Source organism: Paecilomyces variotii (assembly GCF_004022145.1).
Source record: "Paecilomyces variotii strain CBS 101075 chromosome Unknown C8Q69scaffold_6, whole genome shotgun sequence".
Classification (NCBI taxonomy): domain Eukaryota; kingdom Fungi; phylum Ascomycota; class Eurotiomycetes; order Eurotiales; family Thermoascaceae; genus Paecilomyces; species Paecilomyces variotii.
In genome coordinates, this window is record NW_021167145.1 from 331,132 (window position 1) to 357,977 (window position 26,846).

The window sequence follows — 26,846 nt, forward strand, 5'->3', positions numbered from 1 at the left end:
GACAGGCATCGAACACTTCCCAGTTGACTACGACCATCAACAATCTATAATCTTAGGAGATTATCGATACCGCTCATCCAATGAATGTTGGTCAAGTCTACTTGATATCCAGGGAAGAGCCCGTTTGGGTAATGCGGGCGCTCGTATGGGGGATACAAGCCATTTCCCCAAAGTGTGGGGTGCGTGGAAGCTTACTGCCATGATTGGAGATTTCTCGATGTATGTACCTTGCAATGCTGCATATGGTGTTGCGGAGAACCTTGACCGGTTGATGCCATTTCTCACGACTTCTAGCCCATTATCACTCGAACACGCCCTGGCCTTGCGTTTCTCTCAGGCTATTATTCTGACAATTACGATTGTCAGGCCTTCCACGGTCTAAAGTTATGTCTTGCAGACACTAGCGGCTCCCCCGATGTGAGTTCGCTTCAAGAGTATAAAAAGGAGATCAATCAACAGACAATTGAGGTCGTCCGTGGATGCGTTAAAGTAGACCGCTAGACGTACTTACTCTTGCTTCTCGACCCTGACACTGCGCTGCAGCGCCTGAGGTCTAACCTTGTCTAAGACTGTGCCGTCGATCTCGTCAGCCTCCTCGACGGGTGGTCATAGCACGTTCATAGCGCCATTGAAAATCCGCAGAATATCATTGATCGCGTTCCTAGGCGCCCACCCTAAACAAGGGACGAGTAATCGACGTGCCGCTACGACTCTAATAATATCTCGTGACCAACATCTACTGCAAAATTCCCCTGGAATAAATAATAAGATGAGGCGGATCGACCAGCCGTAACGAATCTTCGTTGAGCCATTCCCCCCGCTTTTACTAACCCGGAGTCTTTGATTGCTCCAGAAGTAGAGGAAGCACTCGCGGTCCCGCACCACACGGAGGTTAGAGCGTTGTGATACCCCAACGGCGCTTCGTGGGAATGTAATGATAGCCTCTGTCATTGGTCGACTAATCGTTGTTGATTGTCTTTGACAAGAGAGGTTTGCAGCCGATTCACCTATGTGTGTCACCGCAATGCTATAAAGTTGATGATGGCTTTCTGCCAGTCGATCAGAAAGGAGAGCTCCTTCTTGGTCTGCATGGATCTCTAACAGTTGATAAAACCTCGCCGCATCAACTACAAAGATGGACCGTTAACCTCCAAAGCCACTCGTCCTCTGTTTCTGGGACCGAATCCAGTCTTCTGATATATAGCCAGGCCATTTGGTGTACTCTTTTCTTTGTTCTCTGGTTCTACATCAGAAGCTGTGGAAAGGCTTTACACACGTGATCGAAAAGCACCCAAGAGTGACAATAGCAATCACTCCTTCGATCGTTTCCACTTTGGGGAGTCCGCCAGGAGCAGTAATAGACATCCAAGTCAAAAAGAAAGAGCCCTGCTGCTCTTTTCCTTGTCATCAAATGTTTCCGACAATGGGACCAGCTTTTTCTCTGTGCCCTCAATCGCCTGTACCGGCAGCGCAGTTGCCAAACTATCCTGCTGTATCGCAGAACCATTATGATATTCTGCCCATATTTGCAAATGCCGCCTACTATCCGAACTGGCGCGTATACAAGGAGCAGCCACCATCATCGTTGAGACTGGGATTCATCTCCCACGTTTTCTATGCTTTTGCCTGGTACCATTGAGCCCTGCAGTTAAACCATTCCCGATGGCTTTCCCGCAAATGTTAACTTTTCTGTTCTATCTCGCAGGGTCAAAGAAGACGGAACTGTTTATGTACATACATATCTCTAACAGAGATACTCCGTGTGACTTGCTGACTTGGTTTTGCAGATGAGCGATGAGTGGGCCGATTGCCAAATGCCTGTCGATGGTACAACAGGATGCCTTAGGGCATTTGTGCAATTGAAACAACGATACTCGCAGATGAAAGTTATCCTTTCAGTTGGAGGCGGAGGTAAAGGAAGTGAGAATTTTGCTAGCGTTGCCAGCAATCCCACGGCCGTGCAAACATTCGTACGGACAGCGAGAGGATTGGTTGACGAGTTTGGTTTGGACGGAATCGATAGTATATATTTGCCCTTATCGTCTTATTTCATTTTCTACACTAAGGCCCATCTCTAACTGCAAGCTCCTTCAGTCGACTGGGAACATCCTTCCGACCCGCAACAAGGCCTCGACTACGTCTACCTTCTCTCCCAATTACGGCAAGGGCTGCCATCTCCGCGTTATCTTTTGACAACGGCGCTTCCAGCTGGAGAGTGGGCTCTTCGAAATATCAACCTTGCGGCAGCTCAGACCTATCTCGACCTGATCAACATTATGGCCTATGACTTTTCAGGCCCCTGGACGGATCGGACAGGGCACCAATCCCAGCTCTATACCCCTTCTCGCCCTAACAGCGAATCTGCATACATATCATGCCACTCAGCTATGACATATGTTCTGTCCCAAGGTGTAAATCCCAGAAAGGTCCTTCTGGGTATACCAGTTTACGGACGATCATTCCTTGGGAGCAACAATGTCGGTCAATCCTATTCTGGATGTGGCGGGGAAGAAGGTACATTTGACTACCGTGACCTTCCTCGTCCTGGAGCAAAGGAGCATCATGATGATAAAGTAGGAGCAGCATACTGCATTGGCGGAGACGGTGGTTTCGTGACTTACGACACGACGCGCACGGTGCAGCAAAAGGCCAAGTACGTCGCAAGGTCGAACCTTGGTGGTCTCTTTTACTGGCATATTGCGTCAGATGCAAGGGGATCTAGGAGTCTCATTGAGACCGGATATAATATACTACACGATATGTGATATGGCCGCTGGCAGTGGATATGGGTTCCTCGGAATTATGTCGGGATATCCTCCGTGTATTCACACATTTCTTGTCAGCAATTTACTCCAACCAAGCTTTTTTGATGTTCGGGCATATCTTTTAAGGGGTCCAAATTAGGGAAGTAATATGTTAATGGGAAGCCAAACAGGCTTTGAATCTTTATAGGAATCAGATCATCACTGCTCTATTATATACACCTGTCCTCAGGCGGTGGAGTGCTTCCTTCGGGACTAATCTACCACGTCTGATATATAGAAGATCAGCTTGGACTACCGAGACTTTCTATGCATATACTAGCCCCAAAAGTGTATATTGCAAGGACCTATTTATGGTACTAATTGCATTGTGGGGTAAATATGATGCGGCCAATGAGACCTTGTGTGTGACACTATCATCTCACCACCCTTATGACATACTCTACATTCTAAACAGGACATTCGTTACCTAACATATGGTCATACAGATATTGGAAATATGACATCAGTACCATGTCCATGCGAGATTGATATTGGATAATCTGCATAAATCCCATTATAGACAACTCCAGCCACTCTCTTTATATAGTGGAAAAGCTCTTATTATTTAAAAGTCTTGTTCAACTGAAAGAGCCCTGAACAGTACAACTTTAATGCATTGATCAATTCTGCTAAGTTATCTGAGTTGAATAATTAACTTCTGCGATTCAGCTTTTTCGTGCTCAACTGATAGGAAACTGGAGGACATCACAGAACAGCATGGACCCTTAGGTAGGGTGCTCAGACCATAGACGATCCCGTAGTTAAGCTCGCCTTGCCTGAACCTCTGGTATTTTAGCACGCTCAACTCTCAATGTACAGTACTTTCCTAATTAAATCAATGTCAAGTTAGCCCCTGGATGTTATATTGATTATTAACTCCGAATAGATAACTAGAACAAATCCCCTTCATTCTACAATGTGAGCCATATTAACTGCGTAGGATGTGCCCGTTTGTGCCCTTGGTTTTCCGCCCCCAACATCTCCATTCCCGATACCGCGGAAAGTTTGTTCGAATTTCAGCCTCGTATTCCTGCGAATAAAGTCAGATTTGTTACATCCGCCGTCAGCTCATACGCCCTATATGGGAAACTTGGTGCTAAGGCCTCTTGGCTCCTAAGCGGCCTAATGCTCTAGGGCAGAGACGGAGGCAGACGGGATTCCCGCTCCATCTCCACGGCACCAGCCTTTGAGGATTTTGTTCATTTCTGCGGTGGTAATAATCGCAAAAGCATAAGGGGATCTTCATTTCCTCAAGAGGGGCTAAAACGCTAAAAGGTAGGTATTTGTGGAGACTTCTCTGGGAACACTTTTCATTAAAGATATTACAAAAGATCTGTCGCCTATTACTCCCACTCTTTCCAGTCTTTCGGGCCTTCTTCTCATGTTATCCCCTTCTGTGACTATATTTACAGGCAGCTAATAACATAAATATGTCACAGCAGCCTGCAATCTTTTCTTTATGGCGAAACACATTGCTTTTCTTGCTTCTCTGTTTACCTCTTAATGCTCTCTTTGTCTTCACAAACCCACCACCTTTCATCAATGGTCCTGAAAATCAATCCAATGATCCTGCATATAACGTCGAATCTATCTTAAAAATCAGCTGGAAGGGCTCACAGTCTGCACAATCCGACAAAGTCTCAATAGACCTATGGCAAGCAGTGCCCAACTCTACGGCAGAATGGGTTTTTCGTAAGTTTCTTTAGTTTGCAATAAAAAAGAATCTGTTTTCCCGGCACTCTTCTATCTTGCTTATACGCTGTTCTTAGAAAATATCAGCGGCCGCCAGTCGTACAATTGGCACGTTAAAACTTCAAGAAATCTATCTCTCTCCGACAGATTCTTCTTCCTGATGTATGTTGATGGGAACGAGAACTACGTTGCCAGATCGCATCAGTTTATAATCAACGATAACTCGACAAATACAACTTCATCCGATGAAACCTCGTCCAGTACAAGCACCGGACTCTCTTCTGGTGCTAAAATAGGGATAGGAGTTGGAGTAGGTGTGGGGGTTCCGGCTATAGCTGGGGTTGCCCTCCTTTTCATCCTCAGACGACGGCGGCGTGGGCAAATTAAGGCTTCCGGACAAAAATTTGAATCTACAGATGGGAAACCCGCGGTAACTGAACCTTTTGAGGCACCGGGCACCAAATCAGAGATAACAGCCGAACTGGGAGGCGAGACGAGTGGGAAGAGACCCCTGGAACTTGCACCTAATACTGTGAACAAAACCACAGAGCCACAGGAGCTTGAGGCACCTGTCTGAATACTACACACAGCTTAGAATGAAATATACCCGTATCGGAGCAATGACCGTGGCTGCTGGTGTTTCCGTGCTGACAATCCTATATATAGTTTTCATCTCTATCCTGCGATAGGATAAAATGACGAGCATATGTGCAGTGCGTTGTGGAAGCATTAGTTTAATTGGCCCACTAATTCAGTTATATATTATTCCGTTAGCGTCTCCAACTAATCAGCTGTGTCTCGATGCGATGCTGCTGATTATCATGCGATCCAGATATCCCACGCTGCTAATTAGAGTCTCCTAGTGAATTTTGCACGATACTGAGTATAAGCTATATGTAAATCCAGTGAAGATTAATTCGCTTCTGCTTTGCTAGCAGATACAGAATCAGGTGGTCTGCATACGCATTAACTAGCTCCTTGTAACTAGTACTACTTCTACTTTGCCCTATTAAATTTACTCTTTGGATGGGATGAACTCGCCCTTAGTCAAATTTGCACACTCTTACTCCACACCATCTTCTTCAAAACTCTGTAATGTTATGATTTCCTGGATAGTAGCAATAATGTCACTTAATGCTGTCTAAAAATAGAAAAATCGCAAATCTCTCAGGGAACATCCTAAGTAGCTCTCCCACACAAAATGTGAACCTCGGCAGAATCCAAACTCACGGGATATAAACATATATTTCCACTTCAGTTCGGAGAGGTATTCCCCCGTCTAATTATTCGTCGTCGCTGGTGCCCCTTAATAAGCCAGGTCTTCTTTTCTGCCTACCCCGGTCAGATTATCCACCCGACGGTCAAACATCGATAAAGTTATGGGCGTAGATGATCATGATTCCAAAGTATAGACAATCTGATACCTAGATGATCATGACTTCGAAGTATAGACAATCTGGGTATCAGATTTCGATACCGTGCAATGTTCATTATATATAGTATGTAACTGATAGTTTCTTCCGCAAAGTCTGTAATCTAATTGAGTCTCTTTTTGTTTAACATCTCACGGATTTTCATACCAATTTCGCATTTGGTCTACGTGCTTGCTGAGAAAGAAAATATTCGAATAAATGGCACCTCCTACATATGAAACCCAAAAGGCCTGGAAGGATATCCAGAAATTCCTTCCACAGCGTCTAGCTTTCACGGACGACCACTCTCCCGTCGAGGAATTTTGGGAAAATCGAGGACATACGATTCATTTAGACCGTTGGAGGAATCCTACAGCTAAAGTGCGCGTAATTCTCCACCATGGAGTTGGGACCAATGGACGCCAAATGTCAATGATCCTGGGAGCGCCTTTGCATACTGCAGGCTTCGAGGTTGTGGCCGTCGATATGCCAGGGTATGGATGCACCAAGACAGCTTGTCATACTACCGTTTCCTACGACGATTGGGTCAATATCGCGAACGACTTCATCAATTTTGAGCTGGAGAAAGATGATCGACCCATTGTGCTCTATGGACTTAGCGCCGGCGGTATGCTGACCTACCATGTGGCTGCGCTGAATAAGAAAGTCAAAGGCATCGTGGGCATGACGTTCCTGGATCAACGTATCCAAGCAGTTCGTGACGAGACGGCTAGGGACCTCTTCATGAGTAGAGTGGGAATACCTCTCGCACGACAGCGACCTGCCGCTCGTCAGATCGCTATGACTGCCCATGGCGAGCAAAATGTCCGCCTTGGCCAACAATCCTGATGCCCTGAAAGTTTTCCTTGCTGATCGATCCTCGGCGGGCTCCTGGGCTTCAATGCATTTCTTATCGACATATGCGTTTTATAAGCTTGCCCTGGAGCCTGAGGAATTTGATGTCTGTCCGATCCTTCTGACGCAGCCGGCCAAGGATAAATGGACGCCGCTGCATCTAAGCGAACTGGTCTTGCGGCGTGTGAAAAAGGTCCCGGTGAAAATCGTCGAACTTGAAAACGCTGGCCATTATCCCCTCGAGGACCCGGGACTTCAACAGATGGCCGATGCGATCATCGAGTTCCTTCGAGAACTGGTGCCGTGATGTTCCTGCTGTTCAATCAGCCGTCCAATATTTGGAGTCGAAATCTCCAAACCAGGCTCCACAAAGGGCTAGGTGATCTAAGTATACGCCACGGTGGAGTCTAAAAGAGCTGGAAATTGCGGGGTATTATTGTCTGATATGAAATGTCGAAACGAAGTCGGTAGAAACCCAGCTAATTACGTTTTGGTTTTCTTTTGCTATTCGGAAATGAACACAATAATCATGGCGGTGAGGGGCGCTGAAGCGATTTTTTCCTCCTTAGAGCATTGTCCTCATTGCCCTTCTTTCTTTCCTGCATTATTCCTCTCTTCAAATCCTTGATGATTATAGTGCTTCTTAGGACTGTTCAGCGAGTCCTCTGTACTTTTGAATAATGAACTAAATGCTAAATGCAATGAATACTTGAATTATTCGAGTTTGCTGAAGTCTTCAGAATGTGCTCAGTAACCGACTTGATCTCCGGTCAGGTGAACGTACGTTTGCAGGAGTTGCATAGGACAGAAGGAACGAGCTCGTTGCCCATATTTGCTTCTAGAGCAAGCTTCTATTACTTGCAGTAGCGCACACACGAGCTCAGTGCGTCGCTGTCATTGGCATTCCGGAAGTCAAGTGATAGGCAGGTCGAATCCGCTCCTACTGTACTATTCGTACTAAGGTTGCTAACCAGAGTCCGAGCTGTTTCAACTCGACCCTACACTCCACTATACAACGCCAGTTGTCTATGATATGTGCTTTCCGTCATTCTTTTCATTTCACAAGAAAAGCGGTCACGTCTGGAGCTGAGCTTCCATTCCGGCAGTGAGACAGTAGAAGAATGGAATGATCGAAGTCGTATTACCGACTCTTCCGCACCGTTATGTCTTTTATGGATCTATGTGCACAGAGTAACGACATTTTACCCGCCGAGAATTCGCAATTGTTTCTATTCATGGATCTAAGTTCATAGGTCAGTATTATTCACGCAGTGGGCGTCCACAACAGTCTGGACACAAGGTCTTCTTGCGGCGCGCAAGTCTCTTTCGGTCAGCTGGCAAATGCGGAGTTTGAACTTCCTGATAGAGAATTGAGCAAGATACTAACGATGTGAGACAATGTTCCTATTACCCCATAGTAACGCGGCCTGACGACATCTATTCTTCCAGCCTTCTTGGCGGTGGAATCCATGACTAAACGCATAGAGCTTTCCGGGCCGCCTCCGCATCGGGAGAAGAAGAAAAGTCTAGACAATATGAGGTACCAAAACAAAAGAACGGGGATGAAGACAATGCCACTGTTTGCGCAATGTGGTAGACAGAGCATCTTGAGGAGTTGTTGAGAGCTAAGTAAGTAGGCTGTCTGGCTGCTCTCCGGCGAAGATCCATCCGGAGCAGCAAGGGACGGCGTCGTTGAACCAGGGGTCGCACGGAGACTGATCGGGTCAAGGCGTCACGAATTGCGGAGGGCGATCCGGTCACGTTGGCGCTGTCGATCCCCAGAAGTTGCGGCTTTTCCGCCGTCAAGGTGGATAGTCTATGGCTGATGTGATGCTGCAACGCTCGTCGAAATCGCTCGAAAGAGGCGGTTCCCCTGATTTGGTACAGGACAAATGACAAATGACTCGGCGGTCTGCGCCAATATTTGCGTTGGTTCATCCATCGGCCAAGCCTCGGGATGAGCCACTCTCGACAGCACGATGTGATGCAATATTCGCCGGACAAAGTTTTTGCGTGGATAGTTCCATACCGGTACTTCTCTGTCCAGTCATATTAGGTGCTGTTTGGTAATCCTTTCTCAATTACCATCTTGCTAAAATCTAACCTGGTTCCTGGGTGTCCTTATGTGTCACCGGTTCCAATGTCCCGAGGGGGTGGAACTATAAAAGTCGACTATCATGCCACGATACAGACATGCGAACATGACTTGAAGTAGACATGGCAATCTCGTCCCAGCATTGATTATTTCACAGTACCGTCGTTCTTCTGATGTTTTCCTGCTTATCACCGCCATCATGACCTTGGCTTTTGACAAGCTTCCATATGAGATTGTTGACTTGATCCTCTCATATGCGGTCGAACTAAATCGACGCGATGCTGTGACATACTCGTATGGTCTTACTGAAGCGCCGCAGCCGCTCCAGCATGTCAAGCTCGATATCTATGTCAGCGGACGACGGCCGGAAGACTCCGTCAGATGGCATGCTGCTAGCTCTATTCGTCAAGTAAATTCTGTATTCAGGAAATGGGCCTTGAAATATGCAGCGGATTCACTCTACATACGCGCCTGGAGAGGAAGTGAAAGGTATATATAATCTTTGATAAAACTTGAGTCTCTTACGTCTACTCGAGCAAAGTATGTTAACTTATGAGACAGATGGATCGAATCCGACAGGCTGGAAACCCTCCGGAAGGATGCATCAGGCCAAGTCGTCTATCGACATCCGTACAACGATGTTCGGGAAACAGCACGTTGCTTTGCAAAATGTCCAGATCTAGCGCAGAGTGCTCGCCGTCTGTGGTTCGATGGTCTCTACACATTTGAGGCGAACACTGAGATCTTCAAGATCCTGTCTTATTGCGCCAACCTACGTTCTCTCTCGCTGCCGTGGATATCCGTTAGATACGGCACGGTGGAGCTGTGGCAGAAGCTACTCGGAGGTGGCCTGGAGTCCCTAGAACTGAGGGCTACCAACCTTACCAAATCGCAGCTGAAGGCACCCGCACGTCCGATCGACAATCAGGCACTTGCAGATCCCCGTGTCAGTTTCAAGAATCTGAAAAGGCTCAAGGTCATGGGAGATACGAGCTTCAAGCCCATCACGGATGCAGACTTGCAAGTCATCGCGCGGACGGCTACTGGCCTGGATGCTCTACATATTACTAGGATATCAAGTGTCTCCATAGCTGGTGAGTCTTGTGCAAGCACTTGTATCATGTCGGCCTGATCTGACTGATTACAACAGGGGTCATGTCACTTGTCAAGGCATCTAGCTCCACGCTGCGAGTCCTCGAATACTCTCCCCTGCTGGCAGAGGACAGCAATCAACAGGACCGAAAATCAGACTCCCGTTCCACACAGCGTCTTTTACTGTCTAACCACGAGACCCAATCTCACTACTGCACCACCCTGCTGAGTTGTCCTCGTCTAACCGACCTCTGCATATCTATCCCATCAATCTGTCCCTCCCTTTTCAACTCCCCCGATACCGTGCATTGGACGGGCGACGTACAAGTCCGCGCTGCTAGACTTTGCGGCTACGAGCACTCTGCGCTCCATTCGTCTGAAGGCGTTACAAAGATGAAAGATATCCTCCAAAATGCTCGAGACCTCATCGAGTTCCGCACCTCATACTTCGTCACGCCTTCACACCCAGGAAGCGACCGCTGTCTCGACATTGAGCTTTTTGTCGGTCCTTATATATTCACTCCTGTGAACCGTCTTGTACACGGCAACTTTGATCTCGCTCGCGTGTCTTCAGATTTTACGTGGCCCGAACCGGAACCTTCAGGATCAAATTCACGCCTCATGCCAACCTCGAAGGGGCCCTACGGCTACACAGGTCCACATGGAAAGGGCATCGAGCACGACCTTGAAGGTGAACTCGGACACGCTTGGAACTGCGTCGACGAAGATGTATTCTTTGAAGGGGTGAAGAAAGGATGGATAAAATTCTGAGATCTCCTCTTCTCACCAAAAGGCATACAATTATGCCCAGACGGACGGCACGATGCATTGAACAATAATAGCAACTTCTTAATACGCCATCTTGTCAGGTTCTGATCGCGGAAACTGAACTCCCAAACAGAAAATGGCTACAACATGTTCTTCACGAGAGTACGATGTTATGACAAAAATGGGTCTAAGTGCTAGATCCATAAAAAGTTCTTTGTTTGGATCCTTTTGTTTTTGCTCATCTGGCTATTATCCAGTACTCATTCTGCGTCTGGCGAAGATATGCTATAATTGCGAAAAGAGGCAGAAAGTCTATACTACTCCCTCTCTGGAAGTTACATATTGCCATTAAGTTGATGTATTTTTGTCGCTATCTCCTGATGATAGCCTCACAGTTGTCTATTACCATATTCCCCTATGCTGTGGTTTTCCTACTGAATAATCACATATCGATCAAATATTTCTATCACTATTGTTCCTATCAGGACACATTTTCCATGGATCCAAAACCCTCATGGTGTACAAATGGTCAATATTATTGTAACTCACGTTCCTTTTTATCTGTGACTTGGATGAATATATCGAATAACATATTGTACATTGTCTATTAGGATTAATTTCTCATAAACCCAGCGGGGAACGAGTCACCCACCCCTCAAACTCGCCGCCATTGGGCGGATTGAAAGTAAAGTGACCTAATATAAATAAGCACAAGAAGAAATGCGAGATCTCATTTGCTATTGTTATTGTGAAAACACTCCCTAGCTGAGCAGCAATGAATCGAGATTATAAATTTCTAAATTCATATCGTTAAGTCATGCTCTATACAAACTATGGCAATGCATAGCTAGGACATAGCATATACCCCCCTCTTCCAACCGCTTCGTTTCACTCATATTATATATAGCGCGTCAAATACTATATCGGGCGCCCCACGGAGAAATTCCGTCTCGCATTAAGAAATCGACTTAATCGCCTCCTCCAACTCCTTCACGTTCCCGCCAACAACGCGTTTCTCCAACTCCTTTCCATCCTTGAACAACACGAACGTCGGCATAGCGCGCACACCCAATTGCTGCGCAATTGAACCGGCCTTGTCGACATCAACCTGGAGGAAGCGCACGTTGCTGTAGGTTTCACTGAGCTTGCCCACGGTGGGGGCGACGGCCTTGCAGGGACCGCACCAAGTGGCGAAGAAGTCAACGACGACGGGGCCTGAGGAGGTCAAGGCCTTGAAGATGACAGGACTATTATATACGTAGAGATGTTAGTGGATAGTACTGGTGGTTTGATTCGGGGGAGAGATAAAACGCACTTGTCCACCTCGATGACTTTCCCGTGAGCCATGGTGGTTTTGTCGGAGGTGTTTCTGGAGCGGGTTTTTAAGTAGTAGCGGATTGCTAGGTGGGATAGCTAGATGTTAGTAATTATTATAATGATAGATATTGTTCTGATTTGAGGGAAAAGGGGGAGAATTATACCGAGCCAGATGGCGAGAATGACGATGAGGCGGGAGAGCTCCATGATTCCTAGTTCCTTTTTTTTGGTTAACCCTTTCGGATGGAATGGAACGCGGAGAAAGCTCGAAAAAGTGCTGCGATTATGTAAGTATAATCAACCATAACTAACTAGAACGGAACAATCCAGAATGTCATTATTCAAGTATCGCCACATGAAGAATTGAATATCTGGGCCGCCAATATCTGAAAGAGGATTAGTAGGATCTTATCTCAGATGGAGATTGGAGAGTGTACTTACTTACTAAGTACAGCGGATGTTGATCTCAACATAGGCATTCTCCAGAGCTCTCTATCTCCGCTAATTCTTTACCTCTTTTCCACTGACGTCCTGTAGCGGCGATTAGAGAATCATGTTGTTTAAATAACTAAGAAAAAGAAAGAGATGAGGCTAAGGTTAATATTTTCGACTAGTAGACTAAGTAGGTATTGAATGTGATAAGCTTAGCTAGTCTATGCCTTCTTAGTACTTGGTTCTTCTGCTACTCAAAGTATCGCTTTTGATAGTGAAGTGATAGGACATAATTTAGTAGTGGTCTCCTTTTTATTTTATTTTCATGTATCACGTTTACATCTATCTACACCTGTATTCATACTCCCCATGCACAATGTACCCTTCTCTAAAGATCTTGACGTCCTGGCCCATGTCCCTCAGTTCCATGCTGCCGCAAATATATTCTTCATAATACTATACTCCACATAGGTAGTACGGTGGGATAATCTTTTCCACCATGCGATCCCAAATCGGCCGCCAAGGAGGATTAAACATAGCGCGATAGAATTCCCAGTACTCGGGCCAGAACCCAGCCAACCCCCAATCCAGGATTACCGGCGTGCCATCAGGCCGAACGTGAATATTGCTAGTGTGCAGACCGCCGTGTGTAAATACTATTTCATGGCCTCTGAGCCCTCTTACCGTCTGATACAATATATATTCGCTGGTAAAAAAGATTGAGTCCTCGTCATCCTCACGTGCAAGAACTTCAGGACGTATTCGGTCTCGCAAGGCTTGGACTATACCCTCGTTGAAGTCTTCTTCTGATTGATACGGGCCATAGCTGTATTTTTGGAAGTCGCCGTAGCCTGCCTCGAAAATTCCATCTCGGCAAGGGGACCGGTCAAGCCCGCCGATAAAATCGCCTTTGATTTCACGCATCTGCCGTACATAGTCATGTAGGCATCTTAGTATGCGGTCTTGTTCTGTTTTCGAAACCCGGTCCCAGTAATTCTCTAGAGATTCGCCTTCTTCGTACGACATGATAATATATCCTGTCCCATCAAGGATATACGCGCTCAGTAGTCTTGGAACAGGTATTGTTGTCCGCGTAGATGCTAAATGTAGAGCTTCGGCTTCAGCTAACCCGACGCCATGACCGAATTTAGTCACCATGTCTGAATCAGCAAAGACCACGCGAGCACCCATCTTTTCTGGGAAGAGATCTTCGGCCGTCTTCAGATCTTCTGGATCTAAAATGATAGTTGGAAATCCAATATTTTCTGAATATATGAGTCGTGGTTCAGTCTCCATCGGTTCTGGCTGAGGTTGTGTGCTGGACTTTTGATCTGAACCAGAAGGAGACTCCTCTTCGTTCTCGGTCACATAGTCTTTCGTCGCGGTTTCTGTCTTCCCCACCGACTGAAGCACGTCCTTTCCTATGGATTCAAGCTCTAAAGAATCGCCACTTGCTGGTAGTTCTCGAGCAGCACCGTTTTCCGGTGGCGCTTCCACTCCAAGGTGAAGCTTTAGATCGTCTCGGTTATGTAGAATTATCGTCTTCGTTAACAAGCATTCGGGAATTTCAAGGCGCGTAAGATATTCCTCGCACGGGCGTATGATGTATATCTTCTCAAAGAGCAGCGGATAGTGTGAATGGATTAGCGGCACTAATCCCTCCAGGGCCTGATGCACCACAGAACGAAATGACCGATTATCTCTACGACCTCCGTAGGTATCACGGATATTGAATTCAACGACACAGGAGGCCGAATGATTAGAGTCACTGTCGTTTCCGGAAATATCCGCTAGAAGGGAGCTAGCAACAAGCTCTATTGCTCCAAGGCCCAACTTCATGATCCCCTGAGATGTGCTGAGGCTTTCATGGACCAATGAAGAACGTTTCATGACTTCTTCATCTATCTTAGTCCACATCACAAGTTTTCCCTGTTGAAAAGTCGCCTGGAAAAGACCCAATTGTGGCAGTATGGACTTTGCTTCCTCAAGAAGGGCTTGTGGGGAAGACAAGCGCCGCCATCGCAACGTCTTTTGCAAAGCGTAACTTGCTCTTTGAACCTGAAGCGGAGGTATCAGAGAATTATGTTCGAGGAACTATTCACTTTCAGTATTGGTATCGACTGTATATTGTTTCATCTTTTACCTTTCGGACAATAGCTTCTACTATTCTTGGGTTACCTTCCTTCAAGTCAAACCCACATATCTCTCTATGAAGTGCCTCGCGAATTATTGAATCAAGGTTTTTCAGGACATTATTCACTGCTCTAGACTCCGATAGTCTCGATAGATCAGACATAGCCCGCTGCAGATCTCGCGATGACATCAAGAAACGTATTCACTCTGTCGTAGACACGTAGTGATTATTACGAGATAGAAGTGATCTCAATGTCGTAAAGCAACGCGTAATACAATCGACATGGCTGCCAACACAAAGTATGGACAAGGCTGAGATCTCGCGACTCGAATTGGAGGTTGTCTGAGATTCCGTGATGGCTGACGCTTCTCCAGCGATATACCTCACCCAGGCTAAATATGGAAGATGTTTTATGTGATATGGTTGATATAACCTCTTTTCGCGGGGATGTCTTGTTTCAATTCAGTTTTCAGTCTATTCTTATTTTCGAATAGTCGTCAGTTAACTCGCATATCCAGCCCCGCTATCAAGTACCTACCTATTAGCATCATGTGATGTCGCGATCAATCGGCACAACAGGCAACACCGTAACATATACCTACATCCTCCTCATTGTGTACTGATTATTACACTTCTTCTCATGGACTCAAAAGCTACACATCCGCCAACTTACGGCCTAGCCATAAACGTCTACGGACGCGGTGACGCTACCCTTGGAGATGGCCCCTCCCACGTTGGAATAGTCATCTACGAAATATCCTCTTCCACATGCGAAATTTACCACATTCGCAATCCAACAGATGACGGTTTCATCTATGATCCTCGGATCCAGCCACTTGAAGACCCAGTACTAAGAGGCCGCTGCGAGCTTGGTTTATTATCGCAAGAACAAAAGGAACGAACAACCCAGTTACTCTCCGCGTTCGGGAAAGATGAATCGAATATTCCCGAATGGGGAGTGGGAAACTGTCAGGATTGGGTTGCTGGTGCTGTGGCGATGTTGGATAGAGAGGGTCTGGTGAATCGAGGGGAGGGCGAGTTTTGGAGGAGTATGATCAATCGAAGCGCTGATGAGATGAAAGAGTCTTGTCTTCGTACGGGTAGGAAGTGGATAGTAGGATCGGAGGCTACATTTGAGGGAGTCCCTGATGCCAGATTCTCGGATAAGGAAGATCCTACCAAGTCTGTTGGGAAGTTGATGCATAACTCGGCATTTCAGGATCGCATACGATCACTCTTGGGCAATGCAAAGGATACCGGAGCTTCGACTGCTGAAGACACTCCCCAGGAGCGGCCCTTCTACGTTTCAAGTCCGTTCTTTAGCTTTACTTCTGAAAGTAATGGCAAAGCGTCGTGACTACGTGATGGCAAACATTGCGGCTGAGTTGTGCCGAATCCCGTTTCAGAGAGATGTAGTTTGTATCGGGAGTTAGGTGCTCAATAGATAGCTCAAGAACGCTATAAATTGTGGCCGAATAGCACATAATTGAAATAATGCATGTTCATTGACGTTTCCCATATGTCCATTTTATCCCTGGGCACATCACTGTATCACTCGCATTGTATGAGATAGCCAATTAGCGGTAATAATGGAAGCAGAAATAGTAAGTGCAGGAAGTGTTGTCAATTAAAAGAAGAAAATGGGTGCAACAACACATTAACCCAAGATGGGACTTCTCGCCGTATCAACCAAACTTTGCCAGGTTTCGGTTATAAGACGGCCTCTTTTACCCAACTGGAAAGGTATAGAAGCAATGACATGGCTACAGCCCACCAGAAAGTCCAATCTCAGCGAGTGCCGCGCCGGCATTCACATTGACGTGAATAGTATTCGCCGCGAGCGCCTCAGAGAAATAAGTCAGGTTTTTGCCATTGACGGCGCTCTCACTGCCGACAATATCAAGGGGTAGGATGCCATCCTTGTACTTCTCAGTTAGCATGGAAATGAGGACGGTTTCGTTGACTTTTGATGTCATGGGTGTGATGTTGTTTCCAGGACGGAGGGTGAAGTTGTAGATGAAAGATTGGCCGATGGGTGTGCCATCCACGGAGAGATCCATCGTTAGGTTGCCCTGGAGTGGAGGGTAATTGGTTAGTCAGACTGTTTATAATGAGGAGGGGGGCTGAATAAATTGTAGACGGACCATTTCGAGTGTCAACACGCTAGGGTTCGGGATGAGGACAGTCCCATTCATGTTCGTCCCGTCGGGGTTGTTCTTGGTCAGGACGTGCAGTTCAGTGATGTTGAATCCCTTGAGTTTGTTGAGGGCTAGAATGGGAGATATCAGGGTTAGTATCTATCGGGAACAATGGAGATTTAGAGAGAGTCGACATCAGTTTACCTTTCATAGTCACGGTCTTGTTATATGTAACCTTCGTCTTGGGCAAACCACCCTCCTTCAGTTCCGGTTTTCCATAGACATTCAAGCTAACTTCTTCATTCAACATCGTCGCCTTGCAGAAGTCGCTAAACGCAGATATGTTGGCCAGCTGCACCCTGTCATCAATGACAATTTCAGCTCCATTCTTCGACTTGACTTTCGGGACCGGTATGAAGGCGAAAGGAGCGGATGCTCCAGCCAGAGAGACCGTCGAGTTGAACGAGTAGATCCAAGGATGATAGCTGCTGTTTGTTCCGAGAGTTTGGGTCTGGTGCAGGTCAAATGAATCCGGAGTGGGATTCGAGATCATCAACTGCGTGATATTCAAGGTCGAATCGCTGATATCGTGTTGAGCGATATGAGGGTATCCGACGTAGACTCTGTTTGCGTGTTAGTTGTCTGTGATCATGCCTGCCGCTTTAGAGGAGAAAAGGCCAGATGCATACACTGGAAGGGTGACCACCAAGACGACAATTATCAATATGATAACATGCACCCACCACCATCTCTTGTAGTGAGCCTTGAGGCGCTGGCCAATGGTCGGTTTGGCGGGTGCAACGCCAGCGGTACCATTGAAGCCGTTGCCCTCCGCATCATTATACTGCTCGATTTGGGACTTGTCCTCCGCCATACTGTAGTTCTCCTTACTGGTATCGATTTCCAGAAAAGCTATGCCCTGTGCCAGATATGTCTAGCCCCATATAGCGGTCTTATTCTGCCAGTTGTTGTGTTAATGCTGGTTGCGCAGCGTTCGTTTCAGCGGGAACTGCCGGCGCGTATTTGTCTCGTGCCTTGTTTGCGCAAACGGCATACAGCAGCAAAAAGCAGAGATATGTCAGAGTCCTATCCAAGCGAAGAAGGAACTATCTGCACAACCATCCAGGGACTAGGGTCAGACGCTCTCTCCAGGCCCTTGACTCGGGGAAGTAGACAGCACAATTCAAGCGCAGACCAGCTTCGAAAGAATCGAAAGTATTGCCGCTTGATGCTCAACAGGATATAGACGTACAAGAGCACAAAAAATAGCCATCACATGTCACCTTTCAAATGACCGCGGCATTAAGGTCAGTGGAGTCAAGATGACAGTCGGTAACGAGCTCGCGGAGAATGACCTAGAGTACGCCAATTGAGCCAACTATGGCTGTCTAAAAAGGATCGGCGTTGCATCGTGGGCATTAAGTAGATGGAACTAGGCATATCGGGATATACACCGATACGGCAACCATGTGCGTCAATTTTGGAACCAATATAGTTTAAACTAGCAAGTGGTAGATCCAAAATTTAGTAATTAGTTATGACACAAGATATCTACTACTGTGCAGAGACATTATGGGTAAGGTAATGTCCCTGGTTTCTGCTTCTTTCCTGCAACTAGCTGCCTATTAGTGATATATGGTTAGCACAAACTGTCACTAGCGAAGGAACCTGCCAGTGTAGTACTATCGTCAGCACTTGCAGCAATAGAAACTGCAATTTCACACGGTATGCGCAAAGCCGAATCTTAGGATAACGATCTGGCACCCAATAGGGCCCGAACGCTACACATACTAGGGTTTGTCCTGGTGACATTAATTTCAAACCCAGCCGGCCTTATTGTCGAGTACAGCAAAAGTGGCGTTCTAGATACCATGGGTTGTGGACCAGTACTTAAGCAGCGCTTTGACACCAATTGGACTTTCCCGCTCTTGTCCTCAGGCCATTTGCAATTGCGTTGTATCGATGATGGCCTGGTCCTAACTGCAAAATCAGGATAGGATACTAGCTGCAGACTCTTCTGTGGATAAAGCCACGTAGGGCCGGAATCACTCGAAGCTTTTGGAATCATGGCCGAAAGCCATGACATGGGTTGGGATAGCCTGCCGTGGAATACCATCCAATCAATACTCCAGCTTTCCGGCCCCCGACGGGTTTTCCCCTCAATTTGCATCCCCGGACGGGGATGCAGTGGTGGTGGTGGTGGTGGCTGTTTTGTAGGCAAGGGTTGTGAGGGTAGCTAATTCGCATTTTGCGGTAGGTCAAGAAGATAGCTGAGAGGGTGTTAGCTATAAACATAAAGACATCCCACAGACCTTCGATTAACACAAGATCGACAATGATTTACAGGGCTTAATTCTCCAGAAACAATAACACTCCAGAGCGGTGGGCATTATTGTCTGTGCTTGGTGATTTCGTAACTTGTTCACTAGTTCACATTAAACTAGATTTAACTTCCTCTACCCCACGGGGACGGACGAACCTTCGAGCTTGTAGTATAAAAGAAAAAGCCCCCGCAGGGCTCGACCATCCGACACAAGCCGCGGCCAACGAGGGGTATTTTTTTCGCCACTGAAACCTCTTCTGCGACGACAAACAAGTCTAAAAGAGAGTACACCTGACTCATAGCTTGATGGACTGGGTGCTTGGCAACCTTTCATAGAGGGTGCTATTCCATTCCCACTTTAATTTCTCTATTACCCAGAGTGTCTGAAGCAGTTTGGCGCGTGACCACAGCGCCGATGACGGCGCTTGGAAATTCTTTCTTCCTTCGAAGCTATTCGAATTGTACTGTACTTACTGTACTTATAACCCATATATGCACTGAAAAGAAGCTATTACATCTTAACGAGCTTTCATTCCATGGGTTCCACGATGTAGAGAAGTGTATGTCCAGCTAAAATTCAATAACATCCAAAAAGTCTGTCCCAGGAACAGAACAAACCCTTGACTAATTACTGCTCTGAATCATTAATTGACTGCGAGTCCTTTGGCGCGACCTAACTCCTAGGGAACATTCTAAGCTAGACCGCTGCGCCAGGAGCAAAAGACTAGGATTCTTGGGCAACGCCCTAAGAACTGCTCTCGCTATATAAGGACATAGACGTTACATCCTCAACACGAAACCTGGACCAGGTGAATATAACTAGTGCTTGAGCTCGCAGTATAGTTATAACTAATTCCTAAATTGTATGCTCGTCATAATCTCCGAATAGGTCTAAAATCCCTCTTTTCCCCCATGAAAAGTAGAAATGGTTGCTATCTCGCTTCCTTAACCAGATGGTCAGTTACGCGACAAACCTTACGCTACATTGATCCCTCCGTGGGAGGATGCAAGGCCAAAGATAGTATGTTGTCTTTTACAGGGGGGGTTCCTGGGAATGAGTGATTGTCTCAAGAAAATATAGAATAAAATAAAAACATGATAAGCTGTCATACTTCACTAGATGCTAGTTCGAGGGTACTTTGTCCTTATCTTTCAGACGGGTGGACTGGGTTATTTTTATTTATCTATTTATTTATTATTTTTGGAGTTTCTTCATCAAGGAAGCAAGAATAGAACTACACCCACGTGAAAAGCAATATCTGACGACGTTCGCTGTATGGTAAAGGCGCAATGGAATACACGGAGTAAAAGGTACTGAGAACGCTCTAACTATATTGTCTCAAATGAATTAAAAAAGGCAACGCTATGACATCCTTCCAGATGACAGATGTAAGTATATCCACAGCCCATTAACCAAATCCTTGACGCCGAAACACCGTGTCGAAACTGCTTTGTCCGACATATTCCTCTATGTTTATTTTGTGCAACGCCAGTTCAAGTCTAGAGATCCTTCCAATCGCTTGCTCTGAAACAAAAACCATCCATCCCATTAGAACTGCGCCTCGTTGAGAATCTTCACTTCCTCGCCGGGCTTGAATGCGGGCATACCGATGAAAGGGCACTAAATAAGTAACAGATAATCAGTATACGGGATTCCAATCCATTTGGCGTTGTGATAAGACTTACCCCTGCACATCTAAACGCATCACCCAATGCGCAGTTACCACATGAGCCTGTCTTTCCCTGCACGGTGAAATCTAGTTCGTTCAGATCATCCGCCTGCAGCTTCAATGTGTCCAAGCCCTGATCCGCTTTGGCCCGTCGTTCGGCGTCCTCTGCCTCAAGTTGAGCCGCCAGACCGCAAGTGCAGTCCTTGCAAGCTCGACGTCTTTTACCGGCTTTCGGCTGACACTCTGGGGCTACACAGGCTGTCAGCAAAATGGACGTAGAGAAAGAAGGGAAATATCACGGGTCGACTTACGTGGCACAACAGGTCTCTTCATGTCCTCTGCTGACAACAGGGTGTCCTCGTCGATCAATTCATCATCATTGCCCAGATCATCCGTGAAATCGATCACAGGAGGCGGGGGAGGAACATTCTTCTTTGCAGCCGCTTTCTTCGCACCAAAGCGCAGAGGAACGGCGACCGCCGCAGTGGTGTCCGGTTTCTCGAATCCACCATCCTTGTGCACGAGCCCAGCCAGAACCGCCTCGCGCGCCTCAGATGCGCCAAAGAAGTTATCCTGTGTCTGTAGCTTCGCACCCGTCTTCATGGCCGGGACAAGTGCAGTGTAGAGCTCCCGCGTGAGCAGCGGCAGAGCCTCCGACCGCCGCGTGCTATCAGTGTCGGTCAGGACCAAAACCAGATCGTACGTGTTCGAGGGAAGGGAGACGAAGCCGGCAGAGAGACGGTCCAGCATCTGGAGGTCTGTTGTGGAGCGATCGAAGGTCGTGAAGAGGTTGCGCAGTTTCTCTTCCTGGGTGGCGAATGACGGCGGTGCCAGGAGAAGCGTGCGCTTTGCAGCGTCGTTCGACTTGAAACTGGGAGGAGCCATGTCCAAGTCGTCGGAAAGATCGATAGTCACAGACGAGTGAGGCATTGTTGCTGGTCGTCTACAGCCAGGGACAAGGAGGGCCAGGAGGATGAAATTTATGAACAGGCAGGACCGCAATCGGACGCTGGCTGACATATCTACCTCGCTCGGGGCGGGGTAACTGGCTAGATAATCACTAACTGTAGATTACTAAGGCCCCAGCCAATCGACGGCGCTCCGTTACCGTCGCAGGAAACTAATGCCTGATCAAGTATTACAATACACTGCTGACCCCGCGGAGATCTCAACGACTTTTTTTCTGTTTGGCGCCCCAGGGGAGGCTGCTAATGGCACGAGGCTAAAATCTAACTATCGAAACTCCATGTACGACCCCGTCAGGTAACCCATCCAGAAATACAGAGGACGCCGACAGCCACAATGTATGGTTGGAAAAAATGAGATATTGGCACGAACGAAGAAAAGAGGCAAAAGCGAACGGCGGAATTTGTTACAGGCCGATACAAGGGAAAATGGAGATCGCATCATTCGCTGAAGAGCATGTCCAATTATATGTGACCGTCGTGGGCATCATTATAATGGTGAGAGTCGGGGCGGAGGGAAAAGCCAAGTCAAACGATAAAAAGAGAATGAAAAAAAAGGAGAAGAGAAGAGAAAAGAAAAGAAAAGAAAACGAGAGGACTGGGAATCCAGTCGGAAATAGGGTATCCATCAAAGAATCGAACAATCACGAAGATTATTATGTCCACGCCGCATGGTGGATTCAAACAGAAGAGACAACCTGCGCTCCAAGGTGCCCGCATCATCTGCTGAGAAATGTTTTTATGTACGAAAGGAATGCTCAAGCCCTCGACAAAAGACCGGCCACTCATGTATCCGGCGCTCGCACGCCAGTACTAAGCTGGTACGGATTTCTTCCGCCCAAAGATGCTGCGGGTTCGAGACTTGTTGCGAGGTTTCTTGTCAGATGTATCTCTCGCGTTCCGGCCCCGCCCCTTGGGGGTAGATTCGTCGTCGGACATGTACTTGTCCTTGTAGATCCTATACATCTGTTAGTCCCGCACATAGATGACACCAGCGTCTCGACAAAAAAAAGGGCACATACCAACTGTTGCCGACTATATTCATGCCCTTAGCCTCCGCCATACGGTAGAACTTTGCCGCCTTCTTCAAGTCTTTCTTGCAACCCACGCCCTCTGCGTAGCAAAAACCTGCCTCGGCCAAAGCATCCGCATCTCCCCAATGGCCGGCGATTTCGAAACAACGTAGGGCCAGAGCCTTGTCCTGTTCGATTCCCCAGCCATTGAGGTGACTGACTCCGAGCTCATAGATACTGAGCGCAAATTGCGCGCGGTGTGTCTTCTGGTCTGCAATGTCTTTCATCTTGGCTGTTGTACTTGCCGCACTGTCATCAATGACTTCCAGGCCGGCTGAATCGACAGCCTTTCGCAACCACTGAACGCCCTCCCGCTGGTTGGGGCGCATACCCCAGCCGTGTCTGCAGGCTAGAGCGTACATCAGCATTGCTGTCGGATGATTTTGCATGGCAGCAATGCGTAGATGGTAGGTAGACTCTTTCAGAGATCCGTCTTGATGGCACTGGATGCCTTTGGCAAGGTGCTCTTCCGCAGTTAGATGGTGCGAAGATGCTGCACTCTTACCGGTCTGTGGCCGCAGTGTACTAGCGGAACCCGCCGAAGTAGACTTTGCATCTTCTCGATCTTCGCCCGTGGATGTGTCGGCATGCGCTTCAGAACGGGGAAGGTCCGCAGACAGACGAGGTGGTGGCTTTGATGCATTTTGGGCATTTTCCAGATTTCTTGCTGGTGAGCCGTGCACAGAGGATGCTTTCAGCGACCGTTCGGGTGCCTTGAGACTGGCTTCCCGAGCGGGAGTAGGTGATGGAGACCGAGACCGAGACTGATAAAATCTTGGAGGGTTGCTTCCTGCACTGGGAGGAGGGGAACTCTCAAATAACGGCTCTTGCCACTCAAAATGCGGCGTCTGCAAGCCTGAAAAGACCGTTGAATTCCTGGAAACAGACCGGCCCCGCGGGAGCGCATATTTGCTGTACACATACGAAGAGCTTGGTCGGTCATCCTCTGGAAGCATAATCGGTCCAGGTCGATTCTCTCTGTTAAGCGCACCATGCGGGGCCTCAGCTCCCACCGGTGAGGGTGCAGAAAGACTCGTGCTCGAGCGGCTCATCGGCCGAGAGAAGTTGAACGACGGACGGGGTAGATGAGGAGCAGTGTTCGAAGCTTCAGAACTCAAGGATGGCGAACGAGGATGCGTCCGCGGATAAGGTGACATGGGAGAGTGTGGCATCGACATAGCGCTGCTGGAAGACATCTTTCGCGGCTTTGAGAACGTGGAACCGGCATTGGAGCTCGTATAGTCGTCGTCTGAGCTCTCCATATGAGTGCTTCGGGAGCTACTGTGTGGTCGACGGTAGGGAGAGACCGGCGGTGCGAGGCTGGGAAATGCACTAGATCGCGAAAATGATTCCATTGATGATTCTCGCGACGGCCCTGATGCGGAATCTCCAAATGCGCCCCTCACAGCGAGCCCATGGGTCCCATCTGTTGACCGAATCGACATATCCTCCGCAGGGGATTCCGAGCGCGTTTGGGAAAAATAGTCGGCTCCATCGTTGGAATCCGTAGGCACCTTCATGGGAGTCTGATCATTATCTTCTCCATCTTTCAAGGCTTCGAGATTCGGGACACCGCTCAACCGTGGGTGTTCGGACTGCGGTCTGAATCTCGGCTCTTCGACCTCCGGACTGCTGCCATGATCGGGACTTTTGGTCGCATGCGACCCTGCTGACGAAGGAGAACGGAAGTATCCTGGCCTTGGTCGCGACAAAGATCTTGCGACGCTGGAGGGTGGTAACCGGCTCAGGCGCCGGTCTCTTCGCATCGACTCATCGAGTTGCTTGGCCAACAGTCGTCCCTGGGCGGCGAACGCATCCAGCGGAGACAGGGCTGGAGGGATCTCGCCATCGAAGTGTTCGACTCGGGGAGACGGTATCGCAATCCTTGCTCCTTCGCCCGTCCGCGAAGGTAGCTCAATCTGACCTGGCGGGTTCCCCATCACGGTGGATCCCGGTACACCAAACGGTCAATAACTCGTTCAGAACTAGGTACCTGATCAGATCAGTATCGTATAGTATAGTGTAATCGAAGAGGCCGTTTGTTCAACGGATCGGTTCGATGGGTGAGAGCGCTGTGTGAACAGTCAAAGGGTCTGGGGCGCAGTCGCTGAAGCGCTCATCGACTCTCTGTTTCGCATCAAGCTGATACTGTGGCGTAAGTAGTCGATCCGTCGAGGAGAGATGAGCCTGAGTGGGAGTTGTCTTCGTCGCAATCTTCTGCTTTTCTCGAAACAGTCGTAGAAAAGGGCCAGGGCGGACGGGGTTAACAAAGGAGTGACAGGCTCGATTGGTAGGGAACGGACAGCTCGAATCAGCAAGCCAGGCCGTGGGAGCAGAATGGGAAAACAGAGACGGGGTGGGAATCGAAGTTGTAGTACAAGCGATAGACGTGCAGAGTGACTCTGATCACAACAGAGCAGCAACGGCTCTGCAGGAGAGAAGGAAGAGGGCGGGAGTTCAGCAGGCGCAGCTGGAACACTTGAGGATCGTTGGAAGCATCGCAGAAGCCAGAGAAAGGCATGCCAGCGAGAGAGACTCCACGCTGGAGTGGGCTGTTGAACCTCAAACCCTGGTAACCACCGTTTGGTCTCAGGGGCATCGCATCGTCGTCCCCCTTCCCGCTGCTAGAGGGGAACTAGCTCGCCTGCGAATGGCTCGACCGGATTTCCCAGAGGGGCTTTTTTTGCGTTCTAACTTGTGCTATCTATCCCACGATCCACCATTCTAGGTTGTCCTAACCCGCCGTGAGCTATTATTATTATTCTGCGTGAGACGGCCAAATCCAACGCTCCTCGTCGTGGTTGGCGATTCTTCTAGTTAGTAGTCTACTCATACTGACTGTTGAGAACAGACATTATTATTATTGCGGATCCATTCGTCATGGGCCAAACCCATCCTCGACGGCGTGCCAGCTAGAAAAACAACGCGCTTCCATCCTTGGCCTGAGCTGCCGCCAAGCCCATCATTTAAAATATTAAAATACTAGCCCGTTGTCTCTTTCTCCCCTTTGGGGCCGTCCCAGGTTGAGCATGGATATAGTGATCTTCATCGTGACGGGCCGCCAACCGCGAATGGCGACTGTCGCGTGTCTCACTTGCATCTCAAGATCTTCCTGTTGCTCACCGACCCTGACAGACGGTCCCGTATCTGGATCTTGGGGTTGCCCTTATTTCTCACCATCGGCCCCCCGTCCATCTCGAACCCTGCAAGGCCTCATGGTCGGAGATTCACCCTTGGCGTCGCTACTCCGGACGCCATGGCTGTCTGAGACGCCAATGAGCTGTCGCAAGGGCTGAGACAGGGACCTCGACGCCTGAGGAATCTAGCGAATCTGCGCTTTTAGCCGATAAGCTAATATCACTCTATCTACTCCGTACATCTATCTACAACTGTTGCCGTTGTTACTACTATTCAGTACACTATCTATGCGTGGTCTAGGCAAGGGCGACAGAGTAGTCTGCAGATCCAGCTGGCCTTGCTCATGAGGGAGAAGAAAAACACATTTCCTTGCCTATCTACACATCTCATTCTAACTGATCAGTCAGGGACAGACAACAATTAGGAGGGATGATCGGGAGAGCATAACTCGCCTCCTTGCCATAAGCAGCCGGTCATGTTTAAGCATAATAACCGACGACCATGTTTCGACTCTCACGGTAGGCTGAGACGACAAGTTCCCGGCCACTGTTTTGCTTTTGCCCTTTGAGAAATATCACCGATTCTTCGGGCGGAATTTCCTCCGCGATCCCGTCAGGAGGGATTTGGTCTATCATAAAGCACTTTCTAACTAGTAGTATCTTAAGGTAGATGGTTTGTAGCCACAATTGCAGGCCGTTCATTGCAAAGGATGTATTCGGATTAGGGGCTTACTTCATAGTAAGGGTCAAAAGATTAGACATGTTTTAAGGTTATATATGCACGTCAAAATAAAATAAATAGTTTTCTCCACGGCGTTGGAGTGGCACTTCCAAGGGCCCTTCCGCCGTCTTTGCTCGAAAGGATACATAGTTAAAGCCTGCTCAGATATAACAGCCATCTCATTTTAATGTCTTATCCTTTAAGGACTAGAAAATCAA

The 26,846-nt window shown here is 47.9% G+C and overlaps 10 protein-coding genes across 10 annotated transcripts; 5 read left to right on the forward strand and 5 right to left on the reverse strand.

Moving 5' to 3' along the window:
• The first annotated feature begins 1,103 nt into the window (after positions 1-1,103).
• Positions 1,104-2,973, forward strand: C8Q69DRAFT_468298 (putative class V chitinase). Its single transcript, XM_028630679.1, has 4 exons — positions 1,104-1,629; positions 1,706-1,730; positions 1,788-2,022; positions 2,095-2,973. Exons 1-4 carry the CDS (start codon positions 1,412-1,414, stop codon positions 2,763-2,765), a joined length of 1,149 nt encoding a protein of 382 aa, XP_028484568.1. The 5' UTR covers positions 1,104-1,411; the 3' UTR covers positions 2,766-2,973.
• An 826-nt stretch (positions 2,974-3,799) lies between these two features.
• C8Q69DRAFT_468302 (hypothetical protein) lies at positions 3,800-5,351 on the forward strand. Its single transcript, XM_028630680.1, has 2 exons — positions 3,800-4,496; positions 4,574-5,351. The coding sequence occupies exons 1-2, from the start codon at positions 4,235-4,237 to the stop codon at positions 5,071-5,073; spliced, it is 762 nt and encodes a 253-aa protein (XP_028484569.1). The 5' UTR covers positions 3,800-4,234; the 3' UTR covers positions 5,074-5,351.
• A 776-nt stretch (positions 5,352-6,127) lies between these two features.
• Positions 6,128-7,070, forward strand: C8Q69DRAFT_486830 (Alpha/Beta hydrolase protein; the record flags this gene model as incomplete). The annotated part of the gene is made up of 2 exons (XM_028631939.1): positions 6,128-6,698; positions 6,769-7,070. The coding sequence occupies 2 exons, from the start codon at positions 6,128-6,130 to the stop codon at positions 7,068-7,070; spliced, it is 873 nt and encodes a 290-aa protein (XP_028484570.1).
• Positions 7,071-8,796: 1,726 nt separating this feature from the next.
• On the forward strand, positions 8,797-10,721 carry C8Q69DRAFT_521113 (hypothetical protein; the record flags this gene model as incomplete). The annotated part of the gene is made up of 3 exons (XM_028633512.1): positions 8,797-9,347; positions 9,420-9,952; positions 10,009-10,721. The coding sequence occupies exons 1-3, from the start codon at positions 9,058-9,060 to the stop codon at positions 10,719-10,721; spliced, it is 1,536 nt and encodes a 511-aa protein (XP_028484571.1). The 5' UTR covers positions 8,797-9,057.
• A 952-nt stretch (positions 10,722-11,673) lies between these two features.
• On the reverse strand, positions 11,674-12,065 carry C8Q69DRAFT_507308 (thioredoxin; the record flags this gene model as incomplete). The annotated part of the gene is made up of 2 exons (XM_028632873.1): positions 11,674-11,965; positions 12,034-12,065. The coding sequence occupies 2 exons, from the start codon at positions 12,063-12,065 to the stop codon at positions 11,674-11,676; spliced, it is 324 nt and encodes a 107-aa protein (XP_028484572.1).
• An 858-nt stretch (positions 12,066-12,923) lies between these two features.
• On the reverse strand, positions 12,924-14,763 carry C8Q69DRAFT_402954 (kinase-like domain-containing protein; the record flags this gene model as incomplete). The annotated part of the gene is made up of 2 exons (XM_028627977.1): positions 12,924-14,561; positions 14,611-14,763. The coding sequence occupies 2 exons, from the start codon at positions 14,761-14,763 to the stop codon at positions 12,924-12,926; spliced, it is 1,791 nt and encodes a 596-aa protein (XP_028484573.1).
• Positions 14,764-15,099: 336 nt separating this feature from the next.
• Positions 15,100-16,287, forward strand: C8Q69DRAFT_275453 (hypothetical protein). Its single transcript, XM_028626846.1, has one exon. The coding sequence runs from the start codon at positions 15,242-15,244 to the stop codon at positions 15,956-15,958; it is 717 nt and encodes a 238-aa protein (XP_028484574.1). The 5' UTR covers positions 15,100-15,241; the 3' UTR covers positions 15,959-16,287.
• Positions 16,288-16,364: 77 nt separating this feature from the next.
• Positions 16,365-17,613, reverse strand: C8Q69DRAFT_507311 (hypothetical protein; the record flags this gene model as incomplete). The annotated part of the gene is made up of 4 exons (XM_028632874.1): positions 16,365-16,673; positions 16,746-16,870; positions 16,944-17,362; positions 17,429-17,613. The coding sequence occupies 4 exons, from the start codon at positions 17,611-17,613 to the stop codon at positions 16,365-16,367; spliced, it is 1,038 nt and encodes a 345-aa protein (XP_028484575.1).
• A 2,998-nt stretch (positions 17,614-20,611) lies between these two features.
• C8Q69DRAFT_403495 (Fe-S cluster assembly protein dre2) lies at positions 20,612-21,662 on the reverse strand (the record flags this gene model as incomplete). The annotated part of the gene is made up of 3 exons (XM_028628000.1): positions 20,612-20,683; positions 20,749-20,981; positions 21,044-21,662. The coding sequence occupies 3 exons, from the start codon at positions 21,660-21,662 to the stop codon at positions 20,612-20,614; spliced, it is 924 nt and encodes a 307-aa protein (XP_028484576.1).
• Positions 21,663-22,131: 469 nt separating this feature from the next.
• On the reverse strand, positions 22,132-24,895 carry C8Q69DRAFT_275596 (putative cell cycle inhibitor Nif1). Its single transcript, XM_028626847.1, has 2 exons — positions 22,720-24,895; positions 22,132-22,655 (listed from the first exon to the last, which is right to left on the reverse strand). Exons 1-2 carry the CDS (start codon positions 24,708-24,710, stop codon positions 22,511-22,513), a joined length of 2,136 nt encoding a protein of 711 aa, XP_028484577.1. The 5' UTR covers positions 24,711-24,895; the 3' UTR covers positions 22,132-22,510.
• Positions 24,896-26,846: the final 1,951 nt, after the last annotated feature.